This window comes from Pygocentrus nattereri, chromosome 9 (assembly GCF_015220715.1).
Source record: "Pygocentrus nattereri isolate fPygNat1 chromosome 9, fPygNat1.pri, whole genome shotgun sequence".
NCBI lineage: Eukaryota > Metazoa > Chordata > Actinopteri > Characiformes > Serrasalmidae > Pygocentrus > Pygocentrus nattereri.
The window spans coordinates 37,874,654-37,890,136 of NC_051219.1; the positions used below are offsets into that span (position 1 = coordinate 37,874,654).

A 15,483-nucleotide genomic window follows, 5' to 3' on the forward strand; every position below is an offset into this window, starting at 1 on the left:
GGGTACCTCTGAGGGCCTGGATGACAATGCGGTAAGCTGTAACGGCTATTACTGGCCTCCAGGATACACAGATACTGGAGTGGTCAGAGCGCACCACACTCACACTGCTCACACGCATACTGGCTGGTTTTACCGGGAAAGAACAGACACAGCACCATCAAGCTGATATAATATATCTTGTTGTACATTTGTAAGAATGAATGTGTGAGTAAGAATGCATGTGAGTGTATGTGAGAATGCAGAGATGTGCATATTAGGCACATTTTTAATGATATACTGAAGTTTAAAACATACATACATTACCAACTTTATAAAGTAACGTTACAGAAATGTGAATAATTTTTCTGTAATGAAGTAGTGTAACACATTACAGTTACTGACTAAAAATGTGTTTGTTTTACTCTAAGTCTAAGAACACAATATTAACTATGCACAGCACGTTTAAAACATACACTTCCTCTTAATAGACTGGAGTCAAAAAGCCTGAGATCACTATGGAGAGTCTGGAATTTTTTCATTAAAACCTGTAAATAAAAAACAGAAACTTCTAGAATCCTGAAAATATTAAAACAAAGAAAACTTATGACAATTAAAGTGAAGAAATTTGCAATCTGCATTATTACCAGTTCATAATTCAAACCGAAGCAAAATTGTGAAATTGACTGTATTAAGATTGACTGTGAAATTGACTGTATTAAGGCCTTTGTACATAAAGATCAGTCTTTTAAGTTAGAGTCCTTCCACTGAAGCACACATTCAGATGACTCTCAGGTGGATTTGATCTACTAATCAGAGGCTTTTGCGCAAATGAAATTCTGAAATTCATGTAAACATTCAAAGGTTCTACTTTTTTACTGAAACTGTTATACTGCCAATACTGTTTGTAACAAAATACCTCGTATTAAATTAGAGAGGAGCAGTCAGACTTTTGGACCCCCGGTAGGATATCCGTGCCTGTTCTTTTACGTAACCTGCACGCGCATGTGATGTCTGACAGCTAACTGCATGACTCTGATTGTGAATATGAACAGCACAGCACGAGCAATCTGTCACAGCGTCTTATCACACTAATTTATACCTGATGGATAAAGATCCCCATGCTGAAGAAGAGAGAGCCTCAACCCAACTTAAATACACCACACTTGATTTTCATAAACAGCTCTTATTCATCAGGAATCAATTTAGAGGCAGCTACTACTGAGCTGTTTCTACTGGCTAGTTTTCAGCGGTTCATAATTTCATTCAACATAACTGGCTGTCTGGTTAAAAGCAGGGATGCTCCTGATGAGGTGGCGGATGGTCTCCTGAGGGATCTCCTCCCAGACCTGGACTAAAGCATCCGCCAACTCCTGGACAGTCTGTGGTGCAACGTGGCATTGGTGGATGGAGCGAGACATGATGTCCCAGATGTGCTCAATCGGATTCAGGTCTGGGGAACAGGCGGGCCAGTCCATAGCTTCAATGCCTTCATCTTGTAGGAACTGACACCAGCATATGGTCTCACAAGGGGTCTGAGGATCTAATCTTGGTACCTAATGGCAGTCAGGCTACCTCTGGCGAGCACATGGAGGGCTGTGCGGCCCTCCAAAGAAGTGCCACCCCACACCATTACTGACCCACTGCCAAACCGGTCATGCTGAAGGATGTTGCAGGCAGCAGATCGCTCTCCACGGTGTCTCCAGACTCTGTCACGTCTGTCACATGTGCTCAGTGTGAACCTGCTTTCATCTGTGAAGAGCACAGGGTGCCAGTGGCGAATTTGCCAATCCTGGTGTTCTCTGGCAAATGCCAAGCGTCCTGCACGGTGTTGGGCTGTGAGCACAACCCCCATCTGTGGACGTCGGGCCCTCATAAGATCCTCACGGAGTCGGTTTCTAACACGTGCACATTTGTGGCCTGCTGGAGGTCATTTTGCAGGGCTCTGGCAGTGCTCCTCCTGTTCCTCCTTGCACAAAGGCAGAGGTAGCGGTCCTGCTGCTGGGTTGTTGCCCTCCTACGGCCTCCTCCACGTCTCCTGGTGTACTGGCCTGTCTCCTGGTAGTGCCTCCAGCCTCTGGACACTACGCTGACAGACACAGCAAACCTTCTTGCCACAGCTCACATTGATGTGCCATCCTGGATGAGCTGCACTACCTGAGCCACTTGTGTGGGTTGTAGAGTCCGTCTCATGTTACCATATGTGTGAAAGCGCCACCAATATTCAAAAGTGCCCAAAACATCAGCCAGAAAGCAGAAAGGTACTGAGAAGTGGTCTGTGGTCCCCACCTGCAGAACCACTCCTTTATTGAGTGTGTCTTGCTAATTGCCAATAATTTCCACCTACACTCTATTCCATTTGCACAACAGCTGTGAAATTGATTGTCAATCAGTGTCGCTTCCTAAGTGGACAGTTTGATTTCACAGAAGTTTGATTTACTTGGAGTTATATTGTGTTGTTTAAGTGTTCCCTTTATATTTGTGAGCAGTGTATATATACACATACACACACACACATACAGGTAAGCCCAGTCATTTGAATGTAGATATAAGCCCCACCTTCCTGACCCCATGAAAGGTTCCATGAAAGAACAGCAAATGATAAACCCAGAGAGTACCCAGCGATGCAGTTTTATATTATAATACACTGTTTAGAAGGTTATGTTTTTGATATTCTGCTATTGTACAGATATTTTAACACCCTTAATAATTTCATACTTGGTTACACTGTGGTTCATTATTTGGTATAAGAAATGTTCTATATATTTTTGACAATACCATAATAATCATAATAATAATAATAATAATAATAATAACAATAATAAAAACGGGTAATTAAGGTCACATATGAAATGTTTATTTTATCCTATTGCTAGAAGCTGTGTGCGCATGTAAGTGAGAGGAAGAGAGAGAGCGACTCACTGGTTTTCCCCTGTGCTGAGGCACTACCTCCCTCTCTGTTGCGGTACTCAGCAGTAACCAGCACACTGTAGCGAGTGTCAGGCAGCAGAGACTGCAGCAGAACCCGGCGTTCACTGCCTGGCAACGACACCTAAAAGCCAAGTCATGCCCAAGACTACATTACCCATGATGCAACCCATGATGCAACACAAAATCCTCTGCAAGATTTATATATTATTTAGCAGTGAGCCTGTATGAGGTGCTGTATTATGTTCAAGCAGACACATGTAGGCTTGTACGTTCTCAGGCTCTACACTTTATGCATTATGTAATAATAATAAGCTGTCATTCAGATTTAAAAGCACTGAAATGAAACATAAATGGAAAGAAGACCCTAAAAAACATGTTTTCTAGGTAATGAGATGTGCACATTTTCATCCTTTCCCAGAAGGCACTCACTGCGTTCTCTCGCGCCTCTCCTCCTGTTAAAGGTGTGTATGATACGCGGTACTGCAGCACATGTGCGTTAGGTGGAACCCAACTGACCAGCATGCTGACCGCTGTCTCCTCAGAGATGGACACAGAACTGGGACCTCCCCCTGACACTGCAACAACAGAAACACACAGGGGAAAACTTACACTCACAGGCCTCTCACACAGAACATATTTACCTTCATTGCCTGTCAAAAGTATGGAATCACCTGTCATATTAGCTGTTACTGTTATTTTATTCAATAATAACTGCAGATTGAAAGCAAGATTTTAATAAGCAAGGTACCAAAAGGACTTCCAAGATGAGTCCAAACATTTCTTTTGAAAGACTAAAAAAAGTAACTATAAATAATTCACTGTAATTATTTATTTACAGTGATGTCCTGTTGAGTTATCTACCTGAGATTTGATTACTATGTTTCAAATACATATATATTAGAATAATTTTAAATATGCATCTTCATAAAAGTGGCTTCATATTATTGCAAAGAGTGATTACAAACTTTTAAACAGCAGTGAATAACAGTGAACCTCTCAGTCTCATTATATTGTTACAATAATATATCTTACAATTCACTTGTAACAAGTAAATTGTAAGAAAAATATGCACCATAATATCCAGTTTTTATTCTGGAAGGTTATGGTTCTTTTGTCAACACACTCCTTTTTTTGTGAAACCTTTTCTTTGTTGTGACTCCAGCTTGAAATACTCCAGCGCAGGAAGTACTACCAAAACAACAGCTATACAACAGTTATAATATATGGTTAGTGGCACCCAACAGCAGGTCTTGATGTGTCTGAAAATGCTACTGGCAGATGCTCTTCAGAAATGCAAAATCTAGTCCAATACTTTCATGTCTTTAGTGTATACTCACATGTACTGTATCGTATAGCCACAGCTTCACTCTGTGCTCCATCCGCATACAGAGCAGACAGCGAGATCTGGTACTCTTTGTCATCTTCAACGCCCTCCAATATGGCTCCCTCACTCTCCCCATCCACCTTTAGCTGGAAACACAATGACACAAAGGACCACATTACAGTGCAAAACCAAAATCATCATTACCAAAAATCGAACAAATAATCACATTGGAACCCAGTGCATTATGGTTCAGTTATTGACTAAATCTAACCTTTCTGTTGCAAAACACATTATAGACCATTTTCAAAATTATTTCCATGATATATGATGCTGGAAGTGGGGTTTACATACAAAAAATAGCACTGTTATATTATGTTTTATACTACCTTAGTAAGATAAATAAATTGTGTTTTCCATTAACATCAACTGACTTTATTTTCAAAAAGTCATTACATCCAAAAACATCACAAATGGATAGGCAGCATATTGGAATGAAACTCTTCGGTTACTACAGCACCTTAACCTACTACGTAACTAAAGCTACACTATGTAGGATCTGGGGATATGGAGACCTCTCTTTTAGAAATGTTTAATTGCGCACGACAGGTGGAAGTATGTCGGTTGTGCTTCAAACCCTTTAAATGACTCGAAGAATGTGATGATTCTGAGGATGTAAGGGAATTATCTATCATTAGCATATCTTCATCAGTATTATGTGAACTTTGCATTTGAGATCTAAACATTGAGCCATATCTTTTTGAACCCTTGCATATGACGTTAAAACATAGAGACATGTGGGTCTGAAAGGATGTGTAGATGCCAATAAGCCATTACTGAGAAAAGAAAATAGACAAAAAGATGAAGAAAATTTGCACCACAATACCAAAACTATAATGAAGACCAAAGGTGGACACTTTTTTAAAAGTGGTGATTGTATTTAGTTTGTGAGGTTTCTGTGTAATTTTGTGTTAAATGTAAACTTTCTATTTTTCTTGATACTGAAAAAATGAATAATGTACACTTAATTGTTTTCACAGGAAATTAAATAAATGAATGGGGGTCTCTGATATTTGCACAGTACTCTATTTTGTCCACATGCTATTGTATGATTTCACATGGTTTGATCAGGTTTAAAGCAAGCGTGTGATTTAGGCTTGACGTTTGCACAATGCCAATCGGTGGCTCTAAGCTCTTAGCTATGTTAGCCTCGTAGCTTCAGTGCAAAACAAGAAGCAAACCTCTGACACCATGCATGTCTCGGCTGTCTGATTATATTTTATATTTGACTATATAGTTTGGTTAAAATTAAGCACATTTGACTTTTCACTCATTTTATCAATTGCAAATGCTGGAATGGTGAGAGCTGGTGCTGACCTGCCTCAGGTCTCCTCCACTGAGAGAGATCCATTTAATCAGGTATGAGGTCACATCATCTGCAGCTGGCTCCCAGCGTACTGTTAGTGCACTCTCTGAGTAGTTAGTGACTCTGAGCTCAGATGGAGCAGGCACTCTTACTGAGAAAGAGAGAGACATTTCAGGGAGTCAACAAAAACCATATGGATAAGAAGAAGTTTTCTGGATCACAATGACAAAGAGTTTGCCTGTGACTTACATGTGGTGACGTTGGCAATGAGTGGGGTGGACAAGCCTTTTTGATAGTGGGACTGCACGGACACCAGATACCTGGACAGAGAGGCCAGATTCTGTAGCAAGACTGTGTTCACACCGGCTACCTCCACCTGAGAGAGATATAGAGCGAGACAGAAAGAAAGAAAAAGAAGGGGGGGCTGAAAATAGTAATACTGAACAGATATATTTTAAGAGAATCTAAACCCAAAAAAGAAATTTCCTAACAGCTGCTGAAACAATGCTTTTCCCCCACCTGTTTGACGTCACTGCCGTGATTGGTACTGTAGGTGATGCGATGGGCAGGAACACTGACGGCACCAGGCACCCATGTGACTCTGAGAGTGCTGTGACTTACCATGGGGAAGTGCATACTGAGAGGAGAAGGCAATGGGACTAGAAAGAGTGAAAGAGTGAAAGAGAGAGAGAGAGAGGGGGGGGGAGGAGGTAGAGAGAGAGGGGGGGGGGAAGAGAGAGAGAGAGAGAGAGAGAGAGAGAGAGAGAGAGAGAGAGAGAAAGAACAAAGAGTTCACTACAGAGGGAGACCTAGTTCATCTGTACAATACCTGCGGGCCATGCTGGTACTGGTAGTGGATGTTGTCATTTTTATTTATTATTTTAAACCACAAAACCTCCCTACAATATACAGACATGTAACCAAACCAAAAAAATTTATATGCCAAATGTTGCCGTTAATTATTTGCAAAAACAAAACAAAAATAAATAATCCTTGAGTATTTAGGTCTGTGACTCAGTGACTAGTCTGTCATCAATGTAACCACCATAGCTAGCTAGATATTTATGCTTCCAGTGCAAGTCAATGTATGGCTAAAAACAGAAAATGGTTGGTGTTCATTATGTTACATAATCATACCGTTAAGTGAAATTTAACAGGCAGCATTGATTACTGTGTTGTATTTGCTTATATTTGAAATGATCAGATTGGCTAAATTTTCTTGTTGGCTGCAGAAACTTTTGTGGACAGTTTTGTGGGCAAAGATTTGTGAAATTCTGCCCAAGACAATAATACTTGAAACCCTCTGATAATAGCAAAAAATAGGAAGCTGCATATTTCATGATTTCACATTTACTATTTACTGAAAAAAGAAACTGAAAAAGATTTGCAGCTTAATTTACAGATACTTTTACTGAATTAGTGAAAGTAAGTTCATATACATGTTTAGTGGAAACGTTAGTGTAAACCAATCACCAGCTGTTTATTAGGAACTGGCAACGTCTTATGAGTATGTCCTAAGAAGAGCACAATATTTTGAATTTATTTTCTATAGTAATTATCTGTCTGCTAAAGAAGCGCCAGAGTGAAATTTAAATCTTCTGGGGTCAATGAGTGCATGAGGTTTACATGTGGTAGCGACGGCTGTGACAGGGTCGCTGGGGTCTTCGTCATACAGAGCGTACAGAGTGACTGAGTAATCTGTGGAGGGCATCAGATCCTGCAGTTCCACATCTGTCTCATCAGGCCCAAACTTCACCTGCCACAGATCACACACAAGCGCACTTCACTTATCACAAAAACACAACACTCGCCACAGTGGAGATGAAATAACATCAAATCTTAAATCCTTCTGGAAAAAAAATCACATTACAGTGGGTAGGGAATGGCATAACTGAAAAGGATGAAACCCACACCATTAAAATTGATGTTACTTCAAGGGGTCTTTAGTAAATGCAATGGTTCTATTTAGAATATTAGAGATCTGAATAAGTTCTTAAACGTGAATGTTCTCTGCATAGTGACATGGTTTTGCGATTGAGAATATGCTGTGTATAGTTCCATACAGGACCTTTTTGTAAACTGTTCTTTACAGCCCCACTGTCCAAAAACAAGCAGTTAGGTCAATTGGACATGCTGCATTGCCCCTAGGTGTGAGTGTGTGTGTCTGTCTGCCCTGCGATAGACTGGCGACCTGTCCAGGGTGTATCCTGCCTTCCGCCCGATAACTGCTGGGATAGGCTCCAGCTCCCCCCTGCGACCCTGAGGGAGAAGTGGCTTAGAAAATGTGTGTGTGTGTGTGTGTGTGTGTGTGTGTGTGCGCGTGTGTGTCCTATACAGCAACAAAATGGTTCTGCTCTTGTAATGATGTCAAGCTTGTAACAATAGAAGACTGCTTTTTGGTGCTTTTTCAAAATAGTTCTATATAGAACCATATAAAACAAATTCTCTACCTATCTAACGAACAATTTCACCATGCAAAGAACCTGCCCAATGCATCTATATAGCACCAATCATGGCAGTGACATTCAGGCATGAAATAGTTCAACATAGAACTAAAAGTTCTAAACAGAACCATTGCCTTTAATAAAGAACCCTTGAAGAACTTTTCAAAGTCTTTTCTAAGTGTGCACACCAACAAGATTTGTCCCTTTATTTCAATTATTCATTTGAACTCTTTTATTAATGTCATTGCACAGATGACAATTGAAATTCTGCTATTTAGAGGGAAAAGTATTACTACAACCACACAGAAGAACTCAGGCTCACCTCTCGTGCATCATCAGGCTCCCCATCAGTGAGTGCTGAGTACAGTGCCATGTACTGAGTAGCTCCAGGAGCCGGCCTCCAATGCACACGCAGACTGGTGGGAGAAGATGCAGTGACCTCCAGAGAGTGTGGCATGGCCAGCGGCACTGTGGAGAGTCATTTAAAAAGCATAAATAGCCCTTTTTTCGCTTTGGTATTAAAGAGGTCATGACAGGTTAAACATCTGCAAAGCATCTACAGTGGACCACCATGTGTTTTATACCCTTACTTGTGGTGAAGATGCCTCTAAGTGGAGGGCCCACGTTGTCTTCATACACAGGAAAGATTGAGAGGTGATACTGCGTCTGAGAGGACAGTCCAGTCAGCATCACTGTGGAGACTGACCCATTTACCACCACCTGCAAAAACAGAGACATAAAGAACACATAACCTACAGTAAAAGGCAGGGTGTTATGCCTATGCTAGCAGTTTGGCTTAGGGTAGGAATGAAGCTGACCTCCTGTGGGCTCTGTCCCTCACTGCTGTGGAACACCACCCTGTACTGCTGCACAACGCGACTCGGCCCAGCCCAGCTCGCACGCACCTCTTTAGGACCCAGTTCAGAGTACTGCAGGTCGGTGGGGCTGGGGTAAGACAGCACGGGGTCCACAGTGGGATGCTCTATTCCTGTTTTAAAAGGGTGTAAAAATTATAAATGGAGTCGCATTTATAGTTCCTTATGACGGTGTTGTTCATGTGTTATGTGAGATAAACTTACGCTTTGCTTTACTGCGGTCTTCTATCTTCCCACATAGAATACGCACTAATCGACCAACCAGTTTACTGAGCAGAGGGAAATCATTAACATTATACACATTCAGCTCCAAAGGCTCAGACGCCACCTGCCTCAACTCAGCCTCATCCGCATTCTTCACACCTGAGAACGAGAGAAACAAGCTACTTTAAAGATGCACAGATATGAAACACAAGCATTAATGTAAACATACAAGAGTGTATACTAAAAACACATAAAACCATTTTATGTAAGTTTTAATTATGTAAGAAAATATATAAAGGCATTTACTTCGAAGTAAGGACTCACTGACTCAAAACAACACCAGAGTATTAAAATAATCATCTACACCTAACCCTAACCCAATCCCTTATTAAATTGAGTCAGATGTGTCATTTTAAGATTAAGATTAAGAGACCCTTATTAGTCCCACAACGGGGAAATTTCACCTCTGCATTTAACCCATCCATGCAGTGAAACGCCACATACACACTAGTGAACATACACACGGGGCAGTGAGCACACTTGCCCAGAGTGGTGGGCAGCCCTATCTACAGCGCCCATGGAGCAGTTGAGGGTTAGGTGTCTTGCTCAAGGACACCTCAGTCACATACTGTCGGCTCTGGGAATTGAACGGCGACCTTGAGGTCACGAGGCTGGTCCCCTAACCTCCAGCCCACGACTTAAATGATTTTCACAGCTGTCTAAGACTTGCGCACAGTACTGTGTGTGTTTTGGAATAAAGCATGTCTCATAATGTCTTTCTGTTAGTTTGTGGGTCTTACCCACAGCGATGATCTCCACTCCTACACTCTTCAGTCTGTTTGCAGCAGCGATGGCATCATCCTGAGACTTCCCATCAGTCAACAGCAGCAAAAAATTTGGAGCATCTAGTCGAGCTCCTGCCTCCTCCTTCAGATTCTCCTCCAGAACATGAATGAGAGCCTGACCTGAGACATATATAGAGACATCACAAAGAGGAATAAGAAGTTACCATCTAGACTGGGTGAACTTCAACCAGATTAAAAGTGTTCCAGAGAGCTTACGGGACTTTTCTGAAAGCATCGCATCTCTTATAGAACAGACTGCTAAAGGTGTCTTGCTCACCTGTGAAGGTGTTCCCTCCTTTGTATCTAAAGTTTCGGACAGCATCCAGGAGCTGCTCTCTGGAAGTGAAGTTGTTGAGCTGCCACTCAGTGCGAGGGTCTCCACTGTACTGTGATAGGGCTGAAACAGACACAGATCCACCTTAGCATTCTATAACATTTTAGCACTACACACTAAAACTAAATGAGAAAATTTTTGCCTTCTTTTTCCATTTTGACAAGTGGGAAAGTTGGATGGGCAGTTTCAAACCTGTTGATACCTGATGTAAATAATACAGCAAAATGACAACAACTATAGCTATCTAAAAAATAAATAAATAAATAAAATAAAATAATAATTTCAAGGCATTTTAATGACAAAGCTTGATGTTATGTTTTACCGATTTGTACCCCATCTGGGCCGATGTGGAACGGGGTAACCAGACCTTCGAGGAACTCTCGTACTTTTCTGAAGTTAGTGCGGCCGATGCTCCATGAGCCATCCACCAGCAGAACGAGATCCGCCTGCACTCCGGGTCTGCACTCAAATGGCTTCCGTGATGTACCAGCTGGACAGATATAGATAGAGGGAACCGGAGAGGATGACAAGGGTGCTAATAAAACCAGACATACGATCACGTGTGTGGGGTAATTTCTTGTATGTTGCTTGTTATGGCTTAAAACATCAAAAACAAATTTCCTTTGCTTTTTTAAGATTGACGTAATATCCGAACATTATTAAAGTTTTAAAAATTTGCCGTTCAATGACCTCTCCACACAGTCCATTTATGGAAAAAAAGCTGCAAAAACAGACCCTTTTGGATTTACTGCTTCTGTGATGTCAAGAGAACCAACTCATCTACATAAGTCCACCATCTTCCAGCGGTTTTGCCCCACCCATTATTACAGAAGTTATAAGCAGGGTTTCACCTCTGAGAAATCTTTGAATGAGGTACGATGCAGGGCAGCCAACTAGAATAGAGCTTATTTGTATATCTGCTTATTTGCATGTGATCTGTCTCAAAGGCACAATAACAAAAACTGCTTGTTTAATTCTAAAGGGATATAGAGAGGCCGAAAAACGGTCATGCTAAACTAAATTAAATTGAAGTAAACTCAGAGTTATTCTTAACTCAGAGTTAATTGGAGATCACAGTTATCCTGGTACGCATGAAAGTATGTTAGAATTGTACATTATTTTAGGGTGATATAGTAAAAATACAGTATACCTAAAAATGTTTTCCCCATACATATTAGGATATTAGGTTTTTGATAAATGCAATGGACAAAAAGCCCCAGCAGTGCTACATTTAAAAAAATACTGTGAAGAACGATGAATATGATGCTCATACAATGATTTTTAAGTTTCACACCCTGCTCTTCACTAAGTTCAATTAAATGAGACTATGAAATATGCAGTTGGCCAGTGTCCTTTACGTTCTGATAATATCCACATGCTCAGAAATTCATTGTGTGCCATCATTCATCACAGTGATGATAAAACAGTCATATTGCCCAACCCTACATTATTTAAATGAAAGTTTTTAATTATTTTTAACTTGTTGCTAATTTATATAAATGGAGAAAATCTGTCAAATACACAAATTCTAAACCTTAAATTTTAACATTCAATTCCAAGCTTTCTAAGAGTTAATATTGTGTATAATTTTGTTTCACAGGAAAAAAAACATCCCTTACATTTTTTGTCCTGTTTTGTCATTTGTTGACATGCAAAAAAGTCAGAAGTGCAGACTTAAACTTATCAATACAGAATGTAAATCAAATCTACACTGTTCAAATGTTTAGATTCACTTAACTGCCATTCTTTTAATCAGTAATACCTTGTACAACGTAGTCCGAAACACTATAAAGCAAGACACTAGAAACTACTTCAAGGTGTCTGAAGCATAATAATAAACAATATACAATATTTAGTCACATTAAGACTTTCTGGATGCTGTTTTTCGTATAACTTTCACGTTATACAGTTTTTTCAATTATTATGCAATCATCTACAGCTCTGTCCATTATTCTGGACACAATTAACATTTGTTCTGTTGTATTATAGTTTCCTACAAATCAGTTAAAACCTGCGAAATTGTAAAACAGTAGCATCAAAATAAAGTCACTTTATGCATCCACCTGCAACAAAATTTCGACTAATGAAAGTTTTAACATAATGAAAATAGTGCTATGTATTAACTTATGTAAACAACTGTTTCATTAAAAATGTCGTCATATAAGTGTCTGGCCATCCGGGATCCCACCTAGAACATTATGAACTACATCAGCCTTTAATAAGTCTACAAATTAGTTTGTGTGTGTTCCAGGCTGCAAATACCCATATCAGCAGAAGCTTTAAGCCTAAAGGATTAGAAACATAAGCCATTCCAGCAGGATTAGAAGCATGAGCCACATTTTACTCCTCAGGCTACAGAAGAGGGCAGTTAATGACCACCTCCATCACACTGTCATTAACCCTGTCAGCACCCCGCAAACTGCATCTGCCCCTCAGGACACAGGCCTAAGATCAGCAGCCCTGTAAGCCATTAAACTCACAGCCAGCACAGCGGAAGACAACACAGCTCATTAGCTCTGTTAAGTGGCTGAGGGTCCTGCTGAGTACTACTGGTTATACTAGTGCAACACTGTTTTCACACACTGCAACTACACCATGTTAATGATGTTCTTTACCTGTGACAGGTTGGGTAGCAGCTGTTTTTCTCACTTTGTCGTCCTCTTCTGAAGACTTCTCTCTACTTTCAACCTGCCTTTCCTTCTCCTCTGACTTTGCATGATGCTTGTCTTTCTTTTTCTTCTTCTTATCTTTGCCACTCTTTTCAACCTCCTGTTCTTCTTGTTCAGTTGCAGTAGGGGGCTCTGGAGAGGCAGAATTCAACACTACCTCATAAGCGTGGTTACGCATCATTCAATGTAAAACACAGTATTCTGATTTCTGATTTTAAATGATGTAAATCCGTTTCCCTACTACCTGCTGCTGCACTAGAATAGACAAAAGAAATGGAATTTGCTCATTAAACTCTAGCCTAAAAGAAATAACAGAATTTCTCAATGTAATCTCTATCTGCCCCATCTGTAGCATACATACATTTAGTGTGTCCACTCATTATTTCAGCTTACATTCTTTTTAGCGGACTTGCTTTCAGATTCGCAAAGAAATCTCCAGAGATACCTCTAAAGTTCAGTCTTAAAAGTTGGTTTCATTTTCTGCTTTTCAAGATCTGAATCCCAATTACAAATTTAGACTGAGTTTTGGTGTTCTAGTGTAAACGTCCTTCTCATAGTGCTGACAGAAAAACTTGTGGAATTTTTCAGCTCTAAAGAAAAAGTGGAGCTTGATTTTCTCCTCTCTCTCTAAGGTTGAAGTACTGTTTATCTGATGGGGCAGTTTTGGTGCTATACCAGTTCCTGCACAGCTGTTAGGAGTTCTGTTCCTCTCTTTTAAGGATTTTTTGAACTCAGTTTTTAGCACACAGCTTCTTGAAGCACATCAGAAAGAAAGATAGGTGAGGTGTGTTTGGGCAGCTGCTTGTGTGAATGTCAGTGTGTCAGAAGTACATGTCAGTAACACTTTTGTTAGCTTTCTGTTGTGGGTGCACAGCTGTACCTTTTTAGCTTTAAAATTTAAAGGACAGAAGTCAAAGTGACAGAGGCACAAAAGTACAGAGTGGACAAATTAAATATTGACAGATTTGATATTATACTCAGCATTGGAGACTGCTGTGTAATGTTCTGTTAAACATATGTTTCCTGCCTTTTTAATGACACAGATGAGTGAACTTAACTGCCTTTTTGGCTGGAAAAGAAACAAAGGAAAAGTTTTATCTGACTTTTGAACAGTACTGTAAGTGACGTTGCTGCGAGAGCCAGGAACGGCAGCCACCCTCTGTTCCTCATGTTCTAAGTACAAACAGACATAAAAGCAAACTGTCCTGAGACACTCAGCAATCACCTCTCCTCTGACCCAAGACCCACTCTCACAGCAGCAGAGCTGATAACAGGTGTGCGTGTGATGATGCTGGAGTAGGGTTCTTATTATCAGGGTAGTGAGAGACTTGGTGCCACTCCAGCATCTGTAACTCCCCTCAATAAAACACATAATAACAGAGGAGCATCCAAGAGGGAGTGAAAGACTGCGCTTAGCGCATTGCAGGTCCTCTGCGTTTCTGACAGTTAGTGACAGGAAGTATAAAATTATAAAGTATAGAAACAATTACACTTCTTCCTTCTACACCTTCACTCATTCCATCCCTGCCATTTGTGATAGGCTGAGTGATGTAAGTGGTGCTGATGGGAAATGCAGTCTAAGGTGTAACTAAATATACTATTGGAGGTCTGAGCTGGACTGTGCTTGAGCTGGACTGGGTTTGACCTGTGGTGGTGGGCTCTGGGTAGAGCACGGTGGGCAGCGATTCCAGCGCCTCGGTCCCATCGTCTATTTCTCCGGAGCCCGAGCCCACGGCCTGCGCTTTCTTTTTCTGCTCTCGGTTGCCACTGCGCACCACCTCCTCCTCCCGCAGCCCGCTGACTGACATGTTTAATGTGGGTATGAGTGGAAAGGAGAGGAATAGTAACAGAATTACAGAAAAAGGGGAAATAGAAATAGACAGAACAAAAAGACATGGAATTAACCTTGTAATCTCCAGACTTAATATACAGGTATCAATCTTATTGACTGTTATACATTATTCCGTAACTAGCATGAAAACAATACGATAAATGGAGAAAGTTGGGATGTACAGAACATTTCTCAGAGTTCATGGAGTTACCATGACCTTTAAAATGTATGATTCATACATGTTCACCCTGTCCCTAAGAACTAAGTTTAAACTACACATAAGTGCACATCATGCAGAGTACACACCAATCGTAATCATTTTGCCAAAAATCGAGTACATTTTTCCCATATTCCAAACACTGTAGTAGATCAATTAAGGCCTGTTTAGTGTCTGAAGTCCTTATCAAGTACATTGAGTACACTAGATATCCAAATGAATGGCGCTGAATGAAACACTGACATTTCTTACAGATTGTGGAGTTTCTTAGCTACTTTTACATTCCAAACACATTGTATGTGCTGCCATGCATTATTATAGACTGGGAGGTGGACCCTGGCGAAGGCAGCAAGCTCAATTTGAGATGTATTCAGACACTTTGTTTCATGTACACATTCACTATATTTGGTTTCCTTATGAAAGTAATCACAGTTTTTCGTAATCTGAACAATTTCCACCCATGGCATACT

General features: G+C 40.6%; 1 protein-coding gene across 1 annotated transcript in view; it reads right to left on the reverse strand.

Annotated features, from left to right (window-relative positions):
- The window catches only part of LOC108434820 (collagen alpha-1(XX) chain), a 44,911-nt gene that overhangs the window by 15,304 nt on the left and 14,124 nt on the right, over nt 1-15,483 (reverse strand). The window contains exons 5-21 of the mRNA XM_017710231.2: nt 14,611-14,766; nt 12,912-13,097; nt 10,619-10,786; nt 10,240-10,359; nt 9,918-10,082; nt 9,118-9,276; nt 8,857-9,026; nt 8,629-8,758; nt 8,361-8,506; nt 7,221-7,350; nt 6,114-6,253; nt 5,844-5,970; nt 5,606-5,745; nt 4,245-4,377; nt 3,337-3,482; nt 2,899-3,028; nt 7-123 (exon numbers count right to left, since the gene is read on the reverse strand). Coding sequence (XP_017565720.1) covers nt 7-123; nt 2,899-3,028; nt 3,337-3,482; nt 4,245-4,377; nt 5,606-5,745; nt 5,844-5,970; nt 6,114-6,253; nt 7,221-7,350; nt 8,361-8,506; nt 8,629-8,758; nt 8,857-9,026; nt 9,118-9,276; nt 9,918-10,082; nt 10,240-10,359; nt 10,619-10,786; nt 12,912-13,097; nt 14,611-14,766 — 2,463 coding nt within the window. The remainder of the gene's footprint in view (nt 1-6; nt 124-2,898; nt 3,029-3,336; nt 3,483-4,244; nt 4,378-5,605; nt 5,746-5,843; nt 5,971-6,113; nt 6,254-7,220; nt 7,351-8,360; nt 8,507-8,628; nt 8,759-8,856; nt 9,027-9,117; nt 9,277-9,917; nt 10,083-10,239; nt 10,360-10,618; nt 10,787-12,911; nt 13,098-14,610; nt 14,767-15,483) is intronic.